General features: G+C 41.9%; 1 protein-coding gene across 1 annotated transcript in view; it reads right to left on the bottom strand.

The window, feature by feature from the left end:
• LOC116942275 (complement C3-like) overlaps window positions 1–21,261 on the bottom strand; it is a 329,249-nt gene that overhangs the window by 21,594 nt on the left and 286,394 nt on the right. Inside the window, exons 35-38 of the mRNA XM_076066949.1 lie at window positions 13,603–13,711; window positions 12,905–13,007; window positions 7,894–7,968; window positions 6,497–6,602 (exon numbers count right to left, since the gene is read on the bottom strand). Of these exons, the coding sequence (XP_075923064.1) occupies window positions 6,497–6,602; window positions 7,894–7,968; window positions 12,905–13,007; window positions 13,603–13,711 (393 nt within the window). The remainder of the gene's footprint in view (window positions 1–6,496; window positions 6,603–7,893; window positions 7,969–12,904; window positions 13,008–13,602; window positions 13,712–21,261) is intronic.

The raw sequence follows: 21,261 nt of genomic DNA, 5'->3' as shown, positions 1-21,261 counted from the left end.
AGGTACCGGGACTTTGGTGAACAAGGACACCACATCAAAACTGACAAGCAGGTCGTCTGGGGACAGGGAAATGCCTTTGATTGTCGATACCAGGTGAGTAGAATTTAGTACCGCAGAGGTGGTTTTTCCAGTGAAAGGTGGCAGTATATCAGCAAGAAAACGTGCCAGTTTATAGGTGGGGGAGTTGATAGTAGAGACGATGGGACGAAGGGGTGTATCTTCTTTGTGTATCTTTGGAAGGCCATATAATCTTGGTGGTCTGGCAGCAGAGGGTTTAAACGAGAACTGTTTGGTCTCATCAATTAATGCTGTTGAATCAGAGATGATTTTGTTCGTTTTGGTAACCAGGCTGTTGGTGGGATCTCTTTTAATTTTTGTATAGCTGCCATTGTTGAGTAGTTCTTGAATTTTGTTGTTATATTCTGTTTTGTCCATGATGACAGTGGCATTGCCCTTGTCGGCTCAGAGGACGACAATATCATCTAACTTTTTTAATTGAGATAATTCAAAACGTTCGTCTTTGCTGATGTTGCTGGGTGGCAACTTAGCGTTTTTGAGGGTTGCAGCGATTTCAGATCTTGCTACGTCTGCAGAGATGTGACTCAAGCCCTTGAGTGCAACGTCGACATGGGCAATGATATCATTAACCGGTAAGTGTCTCGGTGTGACAGCAAAGTTTAGACCTTTAGCTAAAACGGATTTCAGACCATCAGAAATGGAACTATTTCTGCGATTAATTACGACTTTGTTGACGTCTATCTTTTCGGTGTGTGGATCCGATTGTGACTGGTCACAGAAATGGCTATGTTGAAGTCAAGGCCTACACATCTCAGCTATTCACAGTAACTGGGTATACACTACAATATATAATGAATACTACATAGTGAACCAATAAAAAAACAAATATAAATTACCTCAATGTTGGTAGCTTAGCTGATTGAAGAATATATAGAGTTTATTGATAACATTGAGGTAATCACTAATCACTCAGCTATTTAAATGCTAAATTCTATGCTAATTACTTTGTCAAGGGGTGCCTCTGCGGATGTGTATGCTTTAACTTTAACATAGCCATTTCTGTGACCAGTCACAAGCTAATCACTCAGCCATTTCAATGCTAAATTCAATGCTAATTCCTTTGTCAAGGCGCTTTGTTTCTTCTCACACAGCTTAAAGGTCGCGATCTGAGCATGGCTTTTTCACTCCAGCGCTGTCCTCCAGACAGTCTCGTCCCTTCACCTGATGAAGGCCGCTTGTGTTGTGGCCAAAACGTCGTGAGAATATTATTGTGTTATTTTATTTTATCAATTTATTATTTTATTCTCATTCTACGTGACTTTACCGAAAGAACCAAAGAAGATGAATCCTTACAGTCACGAAAGCTTTAAATCGAAATTTAATTGCCTCTACGGAGAGGGATTCCACACAACCTGAAGATCATTCAACAGACTCCGGGATAAGAAGGCTCAACTAATCGAGTCTCTCACCTTTCTGAAGAGATGCCGCGACTCTAAGGTAATACTAACCACATTTACACTAACCTCTGCTGCTGCAACTTCTCTCAATGCAAAACGAATTCTAGCTAGAACTAGCTTCGCTCTTATCTCGGAAAAAATCAGACTTACATGCACCGAACTCGCTCAGTTAGACAAGACACTCTACAAATCACACTTAACATTGACGGCAACAATGTCTACATCGGATTGGGAACATGTAGACAATATGACTACCTCTTCGGCTGCCACTATGTCAACCAAATGTAGGGACAATTTGATTTCCAAATTCAATCACCTCTCCAACGAAAAATCGGATCCACACACCGAAAAGATAGACGTCAACAAAGTCGTAATTAATCGCAGTAACAGTTCCATTTCTGATGGTCTGAAATCCGTTTTAGCTAAAGGTCTAAACTTTGCTGTCACACCGAGACACTTACCGGTTAATGATATCATTGCCCATGTCGACGTTGCACTCAAGGGCTTGAGTCACATCTCTGCAGACGTAGCAAGATCTGAAATCGCTGCAATCCTCAAAAACGCTAAGTTGCCACCCAGCAACATCAGCAAAGACGAACGTTTTGAATTATCTCAATTAAAAAAGTTAGATGATATTGTCGTCCTCTCAGCCGACAAGGGCAATGCCACTGTCATCATGGTCGAAACAGAATGTAACAACAAAATTCAAGAACTACTCAACGATGGCAGCTATACAAAAATAAAAAGAGATCCCACCAACAGCCTGGTTACCAAAACGAACAAAATCATCTCTGATTCAACAGCATTAATTGATGAGACCAAACAGTTCTCGTTGAAACCCTCTGCTGCCAGACCACCAAGATTATATGGCCTTCCAAAGATACACAAAGAAGATACACCCCTTCGTCCCATCGTCTCTACTATCAACTCCCCCACCTATAAACTGGCACGTTTTCTTGCTGATATACTGCCACCTTTCACTGGAAAAAACACCTCTGCGGTACTAAATTCTACTCACCTGGTATCGACAATCAAAGGCATTTCCCTGTCCCCAGACGACCTGCTTGTCAGTTTTGATGTGGTGTCCTTGTTCACCAAAGTCCCGGTACCTGACACCATCGCTATCATTGAAGACCTGGTTCATCAAGGACTGCATACTGATGTACCCCCCCTGGTGAGACATTGCTTAACCAACACATACTTCACCTGGAATGAAACTTTCTACAAACAAACTGAGGGCACCCCAATGGGCTCCCCCCTATCTCCGGTTGTAGCCAACGTATTCATGGATAAATTTGAAACTGACGCCATCCAGACTGCCACTCTACACCCGACCTTATGGAAGAGGTACGTGGATGACACCTTTGTCATCTGGCCACATGGCCAGCCTGCTCTAGACCAATTCTGCGACCACATTAATTCCATACACCCAGCCATCAGATTTACCATGGAAGTCGAAAAAGATGGCAAACTACCCTTTTTGGATGTCTTAATTAAAAGGATACATGATGGTTCAATGAGCCACTCTGTCTACAGGAAAGCTACCCATACAGATGCTTACTTGAAACCGGATTCCCACCACCATCCATCCCAGAAGAACTCCCTCATCAAGACTCTATACCATAGAACCCAATGCATTTCCGACCAGGAACACATTACCAGTGAACTCAAGCACGTACACCAGGCTCTCAGGGCTAATGGTTACGCCGACTACACAATCCGCAAAGCCATCACTACAGTCATGAAGAAGGATCCTCTTGTGGAGCCACTCAAAACCATCACCTTACCCTACATTGCAGGGGTCACTAAAAAGATCTCCAAAATCCTGAATAAACACAAGATCCAGGTCCGATTCAACACAGTACATAAAATCCGTGATCTAGTTCCATCTGTAAAAGATGCTGTTCCAGACATACAGTACCCGGGCGTTTACAAACTAAAGTGCCTCTGTGGTAGTAGCTACATTGGAGAAACCAAACGACATATCTCGGACCGCATCCGCGAACATAAAGCAGACTTGAAACACGGTAGAACGAACTCCTCTGCCGTGGCAGATCACTGTAATATTTCAGTGGGCTCACATGACATTGACTTCTCCAAGACGGAGGTTATTTGCAAACCAACCGGCTACCATGAGAGATTCGTTCATGAGGCCATTCACATGTACAAGCACAGAGACAATTTCAACCGAGAAGATGGATTCTGGCTTAGTAACCATTGGAAAGATGTTTTAAACCATTTCCGTTCTTAATTAATTGTATTTTTCGATGACCTTCAGACCGCAGCTCTTTCGCCGGCTTTGACTCTTAAACCTATCACACCACGGTTAATGGTATGGTTTACAACATGGAGTATAACAGGGCCTCGCAGCTGTCTCTCTCCCCCTCCTCTGTTCCGACCATGGATGAACTCGTCCGTCTGAACGGGGCCCGTAGCTATCCGTGTTGCTAAAGTTGAGGATAAGAATCCACCCATTTTTTCGCCATATAGCATTGTGATATATAACGACTTATTGTTGGTAGCTTAGCTGATTGGAGAATATATAGAGTTTATTGATAACATTGAGGTAATTTATATTTTAGTTTTTTTATTGGTTCACTATATAGTATTCATTATATATTGTAGTGTATACCCAGTTACTGTGAATAGCTCAGATGTGTAGGCCTTGACTTCAACATAGCCATTTCTGTGACCAGTCACAAGCTAATCACTCAGTTATTTCAATGCTAAATTCGCCTAGTTATTTCAATGCTAAATTCTCCTGTTTGATTTGTGCTAGGTGCCTCTGTGAATGTGTATGCTCTGACTTTAACATACCTATTTCTGTGACCAGTTACAAGCTAATCACTCAGCTATTTCAATGCTAAATTCTATGCTAATTCCTTTGTCAAGGGGTGCCTCTGCGGATGTGTATGCTTTAACTTAGCCATTTCAATTCTAAATTCTATGCTAATTCCTTTGTCAATGGGTGCCTCTGCGGAAGTGTATGCTTTAACTTTAACATAGCCATTTCTGTGAGCAGTCACAAGCTAATCACTCAGCCATTTCAATGCTAAATTCAATGCTAATTCCTTTGTCAAGGCGCTTTGTTTCTTCTCACACAGCTTAAAGGTCGCGATCTGAGCGTGGCTTTTTCACTCCAGCGCTGTCCTCCAGACAGTCTCGTCCCCTCACCTGATGAAGGCCGCTTGCGTTGTGGCCGAAACGTCGTGAGAATATTATTGTGTTATTTTATTTTATCAATTTATTATTTTATTCTCATTCTACGTGACTTTACCGAAAGAACCAAAGAAGAAGGTTCCATAATATAGGTGTTCACCCTGAGCTATACATGCTCTGATACGTGCATTGTCTTTGTACTGTTCGCCTTTTGGCGTTCTCTTTTCTGACACTGGTGAGACGAGGCCATAAAGAAGGCTGGCTCTGGGTAGGCCAATCAGTTTCAAAGACAATGTATATATTTTCAGAGCATGCTTGTTTTATGTGGTCACCACAAATCTGTTTGGTTAATGCAGACTTGATTCCTTGCAAAAGGTATCTCTTTTGATTTTTGAACAACTTACACTCGTTGTATTGCTAGAAAGGGTAAAACCTATTCTTATTTCTCACACTTTGATACTGGCAAAAAGGTCCCATGATATATCCCCTGTTGTTACAAGCAGAGGTAATAAAAACCACCACCTTCCTTCAGGGCAGAACGATAGAAGATACATAGTAACCCCTTCATATTCGTGGGTGATACACGTTTCTGGAGAATGGCACGGTTAAATCCGCGAATATTAATACGTAAAGCTGATGTGTAAAATATGATTGGGGGGGGCATACACTATATTATGTTTAAACCTAAACATAAACTGTATACATATATAAATAAATATTGTATTGCATTATTGTGTTATTTAACTTATCTTTCATAATGATGAACATAAACATATTTAAAAGGGAAAATATAAATTAATAAAGACATATTATACAGTTTACGCAATTCCCTAAAAATGTAAAGGAAAGAACTCGTGTAAATAGTGCAGCAGACTGTGAGAGGAGTGTCTTCCATGCTCTGACCGTCCACGCTGCCCCCACGTGCTACAACTGTCGGGTAGTCGCGAGATATGGCCACGAATGTATAAAACTCCGTTAATTCCAAATAGTGCTATAATATATTAGTCTTGAATAAGCAAAACCGTAATTATAAACCTGCGAATATTAATATTTAACTTACATTGACTTCTATTTGGATAAATTATAAACACTATTTTCCAGTGGAGTGGAAATTGCACAAACGTTTTCATATGCAGATGTTGAATAGCAGACACGTACAATATAGTGGTATATGGATCTAAACTGATTAACATTTAACATGCTAAATAAGCAGACACTGTTTCATTCACCATATCTGTCCCTCCAAATAAAAAAAACTGCAATATTAAGTAAGCATGAAACATAAACAACAATATCTATACGACCCTTTTCGCCAGTATCAAGATAATGAAGAAAGAAGAGGTTCATATAAATAGATGTACATTTGTACGTATAATTATTAGTATGCTAATTTACAAGGAAAGCTTCAATGAGTCTTAAGATGTTTTTCAGGCAAGTACTGCCAAGTTATTACAGTCAAGGGTGATGTTGCTATGTGTATCCTCAAATGAATGATTTGTAGGTAATGTTTCAGCATTGGGATATTTGGCCAATACCAGTTACATTGGACGTGTTGTTATTAGCTATGGGAGGAAACCGGAGAATCCAGAGAAAACCCAAGTAGTACAGGGAGAGAAACTCCACACACGAAAGCCGCCTTTCAGTCAGGAATGGGCCAATGCCCTTCAATGTCTATACTAGGGTAGTGACACCCGACACAGCAATCTTCAATAATAGGAGTCTTTTTTCATTCCAGCACAAGACACGGAACCGTTGGCCCAATGTTCCATGTTGACTTGGCACGTCCTTCTTGCTGGCTGTTGCCACTGCACCAGCCTGCTATGCAACTTGAAGCGTATTCTTGACCATGTCTGTATACTTACGTGGACTGTAGTAGTCGTAAACAGAAGCAGTCACGGGTTGCATCATATCCGATTTCAGCATTTGCTTGATCTTGAAAGCAAAGCAGTAATCCTCTGTGCTGGGAACCTGCAAAGCAATCGCACACAATACTAATGCACGACACAATGCACACTGACTTTAATAATGTAATAATCATTCAATACACATTTGGTATTGGCACAATTCTAATAATACAGGGTTCACATGAAAGAAAGCACTGTTTCATAGTCATCTGCAGTAGCTTACTATGTGTAATCCCAATTGAGAAATTCGAGGGAAATATTCTGAATTTTCCAAATTTGAACAATGATGCCTGTACCCAATGGCCTACTTGTTTGGAATGATGCTAGAGGATCTTTAGTGTATTTTACAGTTAATACACCCAAAGGATTCAAACCGCAAACCTCTGCAACAAGCGGTGACCGCGCGATCATGAGGTCACCTCTGCCAAATCTTAATGCAATACCACATGCAAATGGCAATTTGAGGCAGCAAAGACAATTACATTTTGAAATGTTGGTAAGATGTACACTTGGGTTTTCGCCAGGTCATCTGGTTTACTTACACATGATTAAACTCTTTAATTTGCTCAAAACATCTTAATATATAGTGGATTGCTGAGCTTATGCCATTGTTGGCATCGGCTCATTGCCTGGCTGCAAATTTAATGTTGACATCAACGTCTACTCTGTGAATAACTGCAGATTCCCCACTTCAGTCCTTGATCGCAGCCACAATCAGGGCCTTACAGTATTTGTAGCCACGGCTCGGCTCTGGCATGTGCAACAGCGCGATTTATTTATCAGGAAATTATTATGATAATTATGTATTTTTGATAGAGCCGTCTCCTATATTCCGAGGCATTCAGAGCTCTTTACACACAATACAAGTGACTCACATTTCCACCCCCCGATCAGCACGGTTTGCTATGTATAGTGTTAACGAAGTTCAGCTAACATAAATACTTAACATTTGATTTAAAACCATTTGAAGGGGCATCCCCAGTTACCTTGTGTGTGTGGCACAAGGTGACTCAACACTTGTCCTGTAAGCAGGCATGTCTGCCAGTAGGCAGCAATGACAAATTTGGACCATGACAACAGAACACAATTACTTACTCTTGCGAATGATGTCACGGAATCGTTAACATCTACTGTGATACAGATGGCACGTAGTATTTTACAGTAAAGATACATCGCATTATTAACGAGGACGGCCTATCGGATTCAATCCACGAACCATGTCACCACTAACAACAAGCTTTAAGCTCATGCCTGCCAGTTCAGGACACACAGACATTAACCAATATTGAGCAAATGCCTTACTCTTGCAAATTATGCATAAATACAGGAGGTAACAACTTAAATGAATGGCTTACCGTATCCAAATATATAATGAGCACTGAGTCCGTGATCTCATAATTACTGATGTACTTGTCTACAGCATTCTTAAGCTGTAAATGTATGCAAGCAGAGCACATGGAAACATGTGAGACCAGTGAGAACTGACAACCATTGCACATTTGGCTTCATACCGACAAGGTGTCTGTAAACATTTTCACACAAAACTTCACTTGTAGAGCATTTTGGATAATACTTTGAATACAAATTAAACTCTGGATAACACATAGACTGCCGACTGAGGCCATGGGAAGAGGTTATCCTGGGCCATGGCACTCTGGTTGACCCTGGAAGTCACGTGACAAGTAAGATCTACACAAGGGCTCCAAGTGGGGGCTAGGGGGTAGTCATGTGACTGGTTAAGATCCGACGGGAAAGGATTGGAGAGAGCCAGAGCTCTGGATAATACTTTGAATACAAATTAAACTCTGGATAACACATAGACTGCCGACTGAGGCCATGGGAAGAGGTTATCCTGGGCCATGGCACTCTGGTTGACCCTGGAAGTCACGTGACAAGTAAGATCTACACAAGGGCTCCAAGTGGGGGCTAGGGGGTAGTCATGTGACTGGTTAAGATCCGACGGGAAAGGATTGGAGAGAGCCAGAGCTCTGTCGAAGGTGGGCGTGGCCAAGGGCGGGGCCGGTCATGACCCAGGAGCATATAAGCGGGGTCCCCACAGGGACTGGGGTTCAGCATTGCTACTGTCATCTGAAGATCTACGATCTACATTCTACGTCGTCCAAGAAGAAGTGGCCAACACGTGGCGAGGAACCAAGCTAGGGTCCCATTCGTGGTAGCTAACTCCCAGTGTGATTAGCGTAGTTAGCCTGGTGGTCCACCACCACAGGTTATCTGGTGAAATGGCAGTAACCCTTATGTGTCATGTGTTGGTGAGAATAATTGTGTTGCCTCCAAAGAGAAAGTCTGCGATTCAGTTGAATCCACTACACTAGTACAGCACACCGGTGTGTTGGAGAGCCAAGCCACAACATTTACAATCTGAGTACGACGTTTTTCCAGTAATTACAACTAACTTCATCAGGCGACAGCAAGGTTTGCGGAGAAGTCCACCTGTTTAGTTCCTTATATAGAGGCGTAGATGTGGTGACCAAACTTCTATGTACATTATGCATGCGCATTATGCGGGCCCATTGATAGATCAATAGGGATTACTGTTTGTACAGCTATTTTAATACACACAATGGACAGGAAGGACAAGATGAAGCTAGGTGAAATTACCGGTGAAACGTCGTACTCAGATTGTAAATGTTGTGGCTTGGCTCTCCAACACACCGGTGTGCTGTACTAGTGATGAATTGGCATGTTCTGTTTATGTGACAACCCTTACTAGTTGGACGTGTCGGGTGGTGGGTTTTAATTACACATTTATATATTTACGTGATCTAACCCAAAAAAACCTCTTATGGATGATATTGGTCGCCAAAGCCTACGTGTTCTCTCCCTCTGTTCTTCACGGGTTTCCTCCAAATTCGCAGCTTGCCTACCAAGACTAAACGAAATGCAATGTACCGGGCACTGGCCAAAATCCCAGTGGTGAAAAATTACCTGCAAGTTACTCATTTCGGACTACACACTACAACATCGCTCCTGACCACAAAAACTTTACAAGACCTCCTTACAGAGTCTTGAGACTTAGTGAGGCGTTTCTGGGTAAAAAATAATAATAATAAAATAAAGCAATTTCCATTCTCTATCGCCGCATAGAAATAACATATATTTTAGTCTGGTTTAATAAAATATTGTGTTAGGCCACGAAATTAACTTCCCATATTTATGTCATGAAACCCTCCACTACCAAACATAGCCAAACAACTTAATCGTCATGTGTACAAGCGTTTAACACATAAATTATAATTTCATCAGCTCACCGGTAAGTCAAAGAGCAATTATCACAGGTAAAATTATACTTACAGTAAATCTGGCTGTAAGAAATATTTTTAAACTTACCAATGAGCTAAAGCAATCGCAATTGAAAAGTTAAACGCTTGTAAACATGGCAGATTCATTTGTTTGACCGTGTTTGGTGGTGGAGGGTCTTAATGCCACGCACTTTGGGCAAATCTTTACGTGACCTCACTAAAACAAATATTTATGAATCATGATAATGCATGCAAAAACCTTGTTATATTTTTGTCTGTGAGCCATTATTGGGCAGTGATGGTCCATGTCGAGAAAGGGTATTTAATATACTCTTTGGTTCTATTCGGTAAAGTCACGTAGGTAAAAAAATAAAACAACAAAAATCACGACGTTTCGGCCACAACGCAAGCGGCCGTCTTCAGGTGAAAGGAACAGACCTGTCGGGACGACAGAGCTTCAATGAACGATGTTAAGATTCGTAGCGACTTTTAAGTTGGTTGGGAGAAGTGAGGCACCTTGACAAAGAGGTTTACATATCAAATAGCTGAAGGATTAGCTTGTGACTGGTCACAGAAATGGCTATGTTAAAGTCAAAACCTACACATCCACAGAGGCAACTAGTAATTTAGCATTGAAATAGCTAAGGGATTAGCTTGTGACTGGTCACAGAAATAGATGTTAAAGTAAAGGCCTACACATCCACAGAGCTTCAATGAACGCTGTTGAGATTCGTAGTGACTTTAAGCTGGTTGGGAGAAGTGAGACACCTTGACAAAGGGGGTTTACATATCAAATAGCTGAAGGATTAGCTTGTGACTGGTCACAGAAATGGCTATGTTAAAGTCAAAACCTACACATCCACAGAGGCAACTAGTAATTTAGCATTGGAATAGCTAAGGGATTAGCTTGTGACTGGTCACAGAAATAGATGTTAAAGTCAAAGCCTACACATCCACAGAGGCACCTCGTACATGGACACCAAAGGGGGCTGCAACAACTCAACTGTCATACAGTAAACCGATGTGAAACACCTGATTCTAAATTACATCAATATAATAAATGTACTCAATATGTTCTTCAATAAGCTGAGCTATTAACATTAACTGGGTATACACTACACTATGTAATGAATACCATATAGTAAACCAATAAAAATTTAAATATAAACTACTTCAATGTTATATCACAATGTTATATGGTGAAAAAACGCGTGGATTCCCACCCTCCACTCCAGCTCTGTCGTCCTGACAGGTCTGTTCCTTTCACCTGAAGACGGCCGCTTGCGTTGTGGCCGAAACGTCGTGATTTTTGTTGTTTTATTTTTTAACCTACGTGACTTTATCGAATAGAACCAAAGAGTATGGATCCTTGCAGTCACGAAAGCTTCAAATCTAGGTATTTAATATGCTATAACATGTGTAGCGGCATTGTTACACGCAACATGTATACTTACCTGTATAGCAGTATTGTATGAGTCACGACTACAATAACCGTTGACCAGGGGTAAGGGGGCCATAGCCCACTCAGGGAGGGGGCTGGGGGGGCCAACGGTTGGACCCAGACCCTCTCGAGAAAGGACCGTTGGGAGAGGAAGGATATAAAGGGCAGCTCTCCCAGCATGAGTCAGTCCACACTCACCTCAAGACTCAAGACATCTAGATAGTGCCCTGGGACTTCCGACCTCCGGCCCTTTTTCAGTGCCAGGTCCGAACGGCCCAGTGGCGGTACCCATTAAGCAGAGTATAGTGTGAGGGCACACTAAGTATGAGGACGTATCCTCTAGGCTATCGGGTGGGAGAGGCCGTTACCTCTCTGTGTTAGGGACGTTCTCTGACGTTAGAGTAAATAAACAGTTTCCTACGAAGACGTCTCTGCCTCCTTTGTCAACACTACACATGTGGTAATCAAGCAATAATTGGTTTGTATGACCAACTGCTAATTACCTCTAGAAGGGAAAACCTGGTCCAAATTATTTTCTTTTTGTTTATACTTATATCGTGTCTATATGCAGCCACGGGCTTACTGAAACACGAGTAGATGTTCTTTATAAACAGACAGTCGTAGGCAGAGCGGAAAAAAGACAGTTGAACAGGGACAGGGAGTCGCCTGGAAAGTTGGCTTTGGAAATGGAGTATTTATAGCAATATATACAAAGCGATGTTACGTATCTTAATTTGTGCTTATTTAACCAAAAAACTTCAATAATCTCAACAATTGTTTCAGGCGAGTTCTGCCATCTTTTTTACATTAGGGGCAATGATGTTACATATAATTCAAATCGAGTCATTTGCAGGTAATTTATCAGCATTGGGATATTTGCCCAATAGCAGTTTTAGCTATGGGGCAAACTGGAGAACCCGGAGGAAACCTATGCAGAACAGGGGGAGAACATACAAACTCCACACACTCGCACCATTCACATACTCACACAGTTTTACACTTATTTTGTGCACACTCACACTTTACAGCACAGCGGTAGAACATACAACCTGCACGTAGAAGGCACCCAAGTCGGGAATCAAACTCAGGGCCTTCTTTGCTGTGAGGCACGAGTGTTACCCCTACTCCACCATGCTGACCCAAACATTGTCAATTATTATCCTTTAAAAAGGATAGATGACTGAAATGTAGGCCATATATGGTTGTCAACCTTTAACTCGGCCTCCAAAAGTGTGTTATCTGTCCATGCTGAAGGATGCTGCATTCAAATGTGATGTTCGGTGTCCTATATCTGTGCATGTCTGGGAATCCTGCCTTGTTATCATTACAAATGTCATTGTACCGGGCACTGGCCAAAATCCCAGTGGTGAAAAATTACCTGCAAGTTACTCAATTCGGACTACACACTACTACATCGCTCCTGACCACAAAAACTTTACAAGACCTCCTAACAGAGTCTTGAGACTCAGTGAGGCATTTCTGGGTAATAAAACATAATAATAAAATAAAACAATTTCCATTCTCTATCTCCGCATAGAAATAACATATATTTTAGTCTGGTTTAATACAATATTGTGTTAGGCCATGAAATTAACTTCTCAAATGTATGTCCACTAATTTACAATAACAGCTTTCTCGGCATAATGTTATGTGTGTGTGTCTTACCTGGATAAGGTCATTTTTATCTGGAATAAATCCAGTTAACATGTTCACTTCGAATATCGTCATTCCTGATTCCTTTGAAATGTCATCTTTTCTGGGCTTATATCTGCATCACACAACAAACGAATGAAGCAACTACAAAATTATTTACAAAATCATTCAACCGTTCACCAAGTTATACATTCTGCATAGTCTATATTATTTTATAGAGTACTTTAGCTGAAGGAGCTTTACAAATTGTAAAAGCGGCAACAAAAATAAAGTTATTTAGATGGCAGGGGCATGCAAGGCCAGAGGAATGAGTGACCACAACAGAGGGCACAGAGGTCAGAAAACGGCAGGAGAGGGATGTTAAGTAGTGGAGAATTGAGGGAGAGAATGGGCAATGGGCACATCCAGTGGCAGCGGTCCCTGTGTTAAATAAGGTGACTCAGCACCTCACCTGCAATCGGGAATTGGTCTGCCAGCAGTTTGCCGATGGTTGCTGCTATGTGCAATCCACATTAAGAAATCTGCGAGTGTTTTTTTTTCAAATTTGGCACATTGACCATGATTTACCAGCACACTCATTTTCAATGACATAATGGGATCTTGAGATTTAAAGCACATTGAGATTTCATGCAAGGTGTTACATAATCTAATTATTATCTGATGCTGATGGGGAGCAGAAGGCACGCAAAATGCAAGATTGTGTTACACACCTGGTACACACATTCATGCGGTACGCTGCCTCAACGCCTCCTTCGTCACCGATATCTCTCTTCCGCCGCCTTTTCCCATCAAACCAAGCCAAGCGTCCTTGTGGCATCTCTATGAAAAACAAACATTAACAACACTTAATAATTGAGAACATTGGGTGCCATCATTTTGTTGTGGTTAGGTTGTTCTCCCGCACCTCTGATTAGCACTGTTGGCTATGTAAAGTACGAAATAAGTTCAACATACATACAATATCACAAAGGCAGACTTGGCAGTAGTTTCACAGTTGAGGGAGATTTTGCTGTTAGCAATCCCAACGGAGTCATTTACACTAGATTGGTTTGAATTTGGCAAATGTGGACTGTGAAACTGGCACAAAATGGCCTTCTCTTTACAACAATGTCATGGTATCTTTAAGACCCATCGTGAAGCAGAGAGTATGTATGTTTTGGTTCATTCACCCGTAGTATTAACCAGTACTCAGCCAGAATTTTGAATGTTTACATTACAGGGCGATATTAATGTCAGTAGTTCATGGTTATACTGGTATATTTTAGGAATGTGAAAGCCAGGAGGTGCGATGTCATTCCAGATCCGAGTGAGAACCGAAAGAACCAAAGAAGAAGAATCTAGGATGTCACATCGTGATCATAAAAGGGGGATTTGGATTTTTAGTTGGTGTCAAAGTACAGAAATCACTCGCTAACCGTGGACTTGCATTCCACAATTTCATATATATGTAGTGTAATAGCGCTGGCTGGTGGACAGCAGTGGCATCTGTGGTGGACAGAGAGTACAGACACCGGTAAGAGTGTGCACGGTGTGGGCTGAGGAGGAACTAGTGTAAGGGTCACAGAGGACCCCGTCTGGAGGCACCTAGAACCTGCTAGTGGGTTCGAGAAGGGAGGCGTGATCAGGGCAGAGCTAGGCCATGCTGGGAGCATAAAAGGAGCCGATAGCAGGGGCTCGAGGCTGCCGGTTTTGGGAATGGACTCATCTCGTCCTTGCTGTCATATTGTCGCTGTCATCGCTAAACGTCTCCGCGAGATATTGTGTTATGAAGGAGAGTAGTTGGCTATCTCAGTCAGCGCCGTCAGTGTTAGACAGCTAATGTTACTGTAGAGGAGTAGTGTGAGCAAGCATGAGGGAGCGAACAGAGGAAGGTGCGAGCGAGTTGACAGCCGAGGATGACGTCATGTCACGGGGGCTGTAAGGGGTTACCTTTGGGAACAAAGGCGGGGCCGAGCTAGGGGGATGAGCCGCCAAATAGGTACTTAAGGCGGACCCCGTGACAAAGGCGGGGTCATTGTGAGGAGCCAGGGCAAGAATCGGCTGGAGGAGGGCTCTCCCTCCTCGTCGCCGGGCGGTATTGGATGAACCCCCGTCCCGTGCAGACAAGTGGGAGAGCCAAGGGATAGCCAGGAGCAGGGCACTGAGTAATCAGTAAGAATCGGCTGAGAGAGAGAGGGTTCTCCCTCCTCGTCACCGGGCAGCCGAGGATAGGGCAATACAGAGCTCGGGGGTCCAGGGTAAGGACCAAGAATAGAGAGCACCTACCTCTGGTGTGATTTACAGTGTTGTGTGGAACAGTGTTAATTAACGGCAACAGCCCTTAGAGTAAACCCTGTCTCCGCATGGTCGTACTGCACAACATTATGTACAGGCTAGGTTGAGCTACAGTGGAGAGTGTGCAGACGAGACCGTGAAAGTTGTTAATAAAGAAAGTGCCTCCTCGAAACTCTGTCTCTGAATCGTTGACACTACATTCACATGGGTTATTTTTTACCAATTAAAAAAACCGCGGCCTGGAAAATTGAGTTCACGGGTAAGCACGGTGTTAAAGAAGTCACATGACATGTACAGTGAGGGAAAAAAAGTATTTGATCCCCTGCTGATTTTCAACGTTTGCCCACTGACAAAGAAATGATCAGTTTATAATTTTAATGGTAGGTTTATTTGAACAGTGAGAGATAGAATAACAACAAAAAATAAAAAAACGCATGTCAAAAATGTTATGAATTGATTTGCATTTTAATGAGGGAAATAAGTATTTGACCCCTACGCAAAACATGACTTAGTACTTGGTGGCAAAACCCTTGTTGGCAATCACAGAGGTCAGACGTTTCTTGCAGTTGGCCACCAGGTTTGCACACATCTCAGGAGGGATTTTGTCCCACTCTTCTTTGCAGATCTTCTCCAATTCATTAAGGGTTCGAGGCTGACGTTTGGCAAATCGAACCTGTAGCCCCCTCCACAGATTTTCTATGGGATTAAGGACTGGAGACTGGCTAGGCCACTCCAGGACCTTAATGTGCTTATTCTTGAGCCACTCCTTTGTTGCCTTAGCCGTGTGTTTTGGGTCATTGTCATCCTGGAATACCCATCCACAACCCATTTTCAATGCCCTGGCTGAGGGAAGGAGGTTCTCACCCAAGATTTGACAGTACATGGCCCCGTCCATCGTCCCTTTGATGCGGTGAAGTTGTCCTGTCCCCTTAGCAGAAAAACACCCCCAAAGCATAATGTTTCCACCTCCATGTTTGACGGTGGGGATGGTGTTCTTGGGGTCATAGGCAGCATTCCTCCTCATCCAAACACGGCGAGTTGAGTTGATGCCAAAGAGCTCCATTTTAGTCTCATCTGACCACAACACTTTCACCCAGTTGTCCTCTGAATCATTCAGATGTTCATTGGCAAACTTCAGACGGTCATGTATATGTGCTTTCTTGAGCCGGGGGACCTTGCGGGCGCTGCAGGATTTCAGTCCTTCACGGCAAAGTGTGTTACCAATTGTTTTCTTGGTGACTATGGTCCCAGCTGCCTTGAGATCATTGACAAGATCCTCCCGTGTAGTTCTGGGCTGATTCCTCACCGTTCTCATGATCATTGCAACTCCACGAGGTGAGATCTTGCATGGAGCCCCAGGCCGAGGGAGATTGACAGTTCTTTTGTGTTTCTTCCATTTGCGAATAATCGCACCAACTGTTGTCACCTCCTCACCAAGCTGCTTGGCAATGGTTTTGTAACCCATTCCAGCCTTGTGTAGGTCTACAATCTTGTCCCTGACATCCTTGGAGAGCTCTTTGGTTTTGACCATGGTGGAGAGTTTGGAATCTGATTGATTGATTGCTTCTGTGGACAGGTGTCTTTTATACAGGTAACAAGCTGAGATTAGGAGCACTGCCTTTAAGAGTGTGCTCCTAATCTCACCTCGTTACCTGTATAAAAGACACCTGGGAGACAGAAACCTTTCTGATTGAGAGGGGGTCAAATATGTATTTCCCTCATTAAAATGCAACTCAATTTATAACATTTTTAACATGCGTTTTTCTGGATTTTTTTGTTGTTATTCTGTCTCTCACTGTTCAAATAAACCTAGCATTAAAATTATAGACTGATCATTCCTTTGTCAGTGGGCAAACGTACAAAATCAGCAGGGGATCAAATACTTTTTTTCCTCACTGTATATTACGTCATTGCATCACAGTATGACATAATTGTATTGCGTGACGTCATTAAATACATCATGTAGCGATAAAGTTATTTTTTATTTTACTTCGATTCATGGGCCCCGGAGTGTGCAGTGAGTGGTGAGGTGGGAGCATTGCATCTGTGGCCCGGAGGAAGATGGTGGGCTCAGCCCCTCCTCGTTCTAACCGGCCCTTGCCTCATCATCTCAAAGTCATCGTCATTCTCGTAAATATTAAAGGCATGTAAAGTTAATGTAATGTGTATTTGTTTAATTATGTTATTGTACAATGTAATGTATTTATTTCTGTTTAGTTAATAAACAGGCAACTTAGTGAAGCTATGACGATTCTGACCGCGGCTGTAGTTCCCAAAACCCCCTATTTCCCATAGGCCCCTGTACTTTACCAACCATGGATTTGCCTACCGTGGCATTTTCCAGGAACCTAACCCCCGCGTTTGGCGAGGGATTGCTGAACATTTTTTGGGGTCTAGATTGATGGCCAGGTTGCTGTTGGCAAGAAAATGCGTAACCTTTAGTTTGCATGTCTCTGGAGATTTGGTGGCAGAAGGTTAGTCAGAATAAGGAGCGAGGTAATGGGTGTTTCATTGTTCTGGTTGCTGTACGCATTGTGTGATGCAAATGCAATTGTGCATCCAGTAGTTTTGTATGAGCTCCAGGACCAGGATAAAGCACAATACTCTGCCACAAAATGGATCAGTGATGTGGAGACAGTTGGCAAGTTTCTGTTTTATTTAGGGCTTGAAGGTCAGGCTACTGTCCACGATAACCCCAATATATCTTGGAGTGGGGTCAAAGCAGACCGGGCTACCACAGAAGGGCATATCAAGGGTAGCATCTGCTGCATGACTGTTTAGGTGGAAAGCACTTATGGTGGTTTTGGAAAGGTCTGGTCTGAGTCTCCAGTGATGGACTATGCCTCCAATAAAGGTAGAGCAGCCATTCCTTTTTGTTGGCAATATAATCAAGGTTTGTGTCCTGTGCAACAAAGGTTATGTCATATACAAATATACATTTGTAACATGCTGTATATCGCAGGTCATTTATCTACAGTAAGTCCTCGTTTAACGTTGCTTCACAACGTTGTTTGTTCTGTCTTTAATATAAGATGGTACAAAAATCACTTAATGTCGTTTAAAGCTTCCCTATAACGTCGAGAATGGACTATGGGCAGCACTGTACAAACTGGTTCAAGAAAGGGAAGCATTGTTAAACTCATGAATGAAAATACATTGTACATTTACATGTAATACTGTAATATATACTGTATAGTAAATACAACGTAAAATAAAGCAATATTTAAATAAATAAAAATCGTATTACTTTCACACACCTTGAGTCCCGATGCTGGCTTCGTCAGATAGGGCATAATGAGGCCCGATAATTGCAACAAAGATTACCCGTATAGCCCTAACAGACTGTTGGGGCAAGTGCTATTAGTGAGCACCTATGAAGGCTGGCATGACACATGAGGGGGTGGGTGGCCAGCACCATACCCGGCAGCCTTTGACTCAGAATAAGGATATTTATACTGGGGAAATACCGATGATCTATGAAGCTCTTTTTCACATGCCCAGGAGGGCGGGTCAGAACATTAGAACAAACAACATAGAAATACGATATGAGTGGTAAGTACAGGTAAAGCTCACTGAGCCATTAGCTTATTTTTCAAAAGTGACCTAGCAACAATTGATAGCTCAACGAAGTGGCTAATATGTGGGCATGTATTGCACCAAGCAATATAAATAATGCAACCACATGTTCATAAATGTAGAGGGGAAAAACCGACTGCCACAACAACCCCACTCTACCCATCCCCTCATCCGTGAGTTCTCATTCAAGCCATTAGAATTTCAAATTGCTGTAAAAAGGAATTCATGAGTTAGTGATTAAAAGTTATTTATTGATATCCATACATTCATTACAGGATCCTATTTTATGTAAAAAAATAAAAATTGTGTAGCAAGAATGTTTTTGCAAACCTATCCTATTTTTATTAATTCGTATGGGAATATGGATTTGTATAACATCGTTTTGTTTAACATTGCCATTTTCAGGAAAGCATTTTCGATTTTAACGAGGACTTCATGTATATGGTAAATAGTGCCAGTGCCAGTACCAAGCCTTGAGGGGCACAATTGTTCATAATGCTCTTGCGGCTGTGTTCCACATCAAGGTATACAATGAAAGTATGGTTGTTGAGAGTTGCGTTGATTAGGTGAAGTGGCGTCACTTGGGTTGGTGTCACCCAGTGCGATAACCCATGGTGTCACCCCCCATGGACCTCCTCCCGTACCAGACCATACAGAATCATTTGTAATGTTTTTTGTACTAATGTTACTCGTACATCGTAATTCCCGTATATCACTGAATATAATGGCAATAGTAGTGACATAAACAACTAGCAAAATTAAAATTACACCTTTAAATTACAATATCATACGTACAGCCTAAATGTATTTATTTTTACATAGTTTCAGGTGGTTAAAGTGAAAATTTCGTAAGAAAACAATAGAATTCGAAGTAAAAAAACGTTCAAACAAAATAGGAGGTCCCATGGTGTAGATGCTCACCCCGAGCTCGCGATACTCTGATAGTGCATTGTCTTTGTGCTGTACATATTTTGGCGTCCTCTGGTATAACACCGTTTGAGACGAGGCTCAAAAGAAAGCTGTCTCTGGTGTGGACCAATCAGTTTCAAAGACAATGCATATATTATCAGAGTATGTTTTTTTGTTGCATTTTGACCACAAGTATTGTGGTTAAAGCAGACATGATTCCTTGTTAAAGGTTTCAGTTTGGTGTTTTAACAACTTAACACCTGTTTTGTTTCCAGAAAAAGGGGAAAACCTATTCTCATTTAAGAATTAGATTTAAATCAAATATATATTTGTAAGATAGTGATGTTTAAAAAAAAGACTAAAATAAAAACAAATTCAGATTTAACTTACATTTCAAAACATGTATAAAAAAACATAGCATTTCCTCCCACTTCATGTTTTATATTGTCAATTTCTCTATTTAGTTATCAGAGTTATATAATTAATCAATAATTGTTCTACATGTAAGTGTATTATCAATTTTAATAATAAAATAATGTGATATGCAGTGAGGGAAAAAAAAGTATTTGATACCCCCCTGCTGATTTTTTACGTTTGCCCACTGACAAAGAAATGATCAGTCTATAATTTTCCTGGTAGGCTTATTTGAACAGTGAGAGACAGAATAACAACAAGAAAATCCAGAAAAACGCATGTCAAAAATGTTATAAATTGATTTGCATTTTAATGAGGGAAATAAGTATTTGACCCCCTCTCAATCAGAAAGATTTCTGGCTCCCAGGTGTCTTTTATACAGGTAGCGAGCTGAGATTAGGAGCACACTCTTAAAGGGAGTGCTCCTAATCTCAGCTTGTTACCTGTATAAAAGACACCTGTCCATAAAAGCAATCAATCAATCAGATTCCAAACTCTCCACCATGGCCAAGACCAAAGAGCTCTCCAAGGATGTCAGGGACAAGATTGTAGACCTACACAAGGCTGGAATGGGCTACAAGACCATTGCCAAGCAGCTTGGTGAGAAGATGACAACAGTTGGTGCGATTATTCGTAAATGGAAGAAACACAAAAGAACTGTCAATCTCCCTCGGCCTGGGGCTCCATGCAAGATCTCACCTCGTGGAGTTGCAATGATCATGAGAACGGTGAAGAATCAGCCCAGAACTATACAGGATGATCTTGTCAATGATCTCAAGGCAGCTGGGACCATAGTCACCAAGAAAACATTTGGTAACACACTACGCCGTGAAGGACTGAAATTCTGCAGCACACGCAAGGTCCCCATGCTCAAAAAAGCACATATACATGCCCGTCTGAAGTTTGCCAATGAACATCTGAATGATTCAGAAGACAACTGGGTGAAAGTATTGTGGTCAGATGAGACCAAAATGGAGCTCTTTGGCATCAACTCAACTCGCCGTCTTTGGAGGAGGAGGAATGCTGCCTATGACCCCAAGAACACCATCCCCACCGTCAAACATGGAGGTGGAAATATTATGCTTTGGGGTTTTTTTCTGCTAAGGGGACAAGACAACTTCACCGCATCAAAGGGACGATGGACGGGGCTATCTATCGTCAAATCTTGGGTGAGAACCTCCTTCCCTCAGCCAGGG

Source organism: Petromyzon marinus, chromosome 14, assembly GCF_048934315.1.
Source record: "Petromyzon marinus isolate PM22_M1 ecotype Great Lakes invasive population chromosome 14, UKy_Petmar_22M1.pri1.0, whole genome shotgun sequence".
In the NCBI taxonomy this organism is placed as follows: Eukaryota; Metazoa; Chordata; class Hyperoartia; order Petromyzontiformes; family Petromyzontidae; genus Petromyzon; species Petromyzon marinus.
Note: the sequence above shows the minus strand (reverse complement) of the source record. Positions and strands in the feature narration are given on the sequence as shown.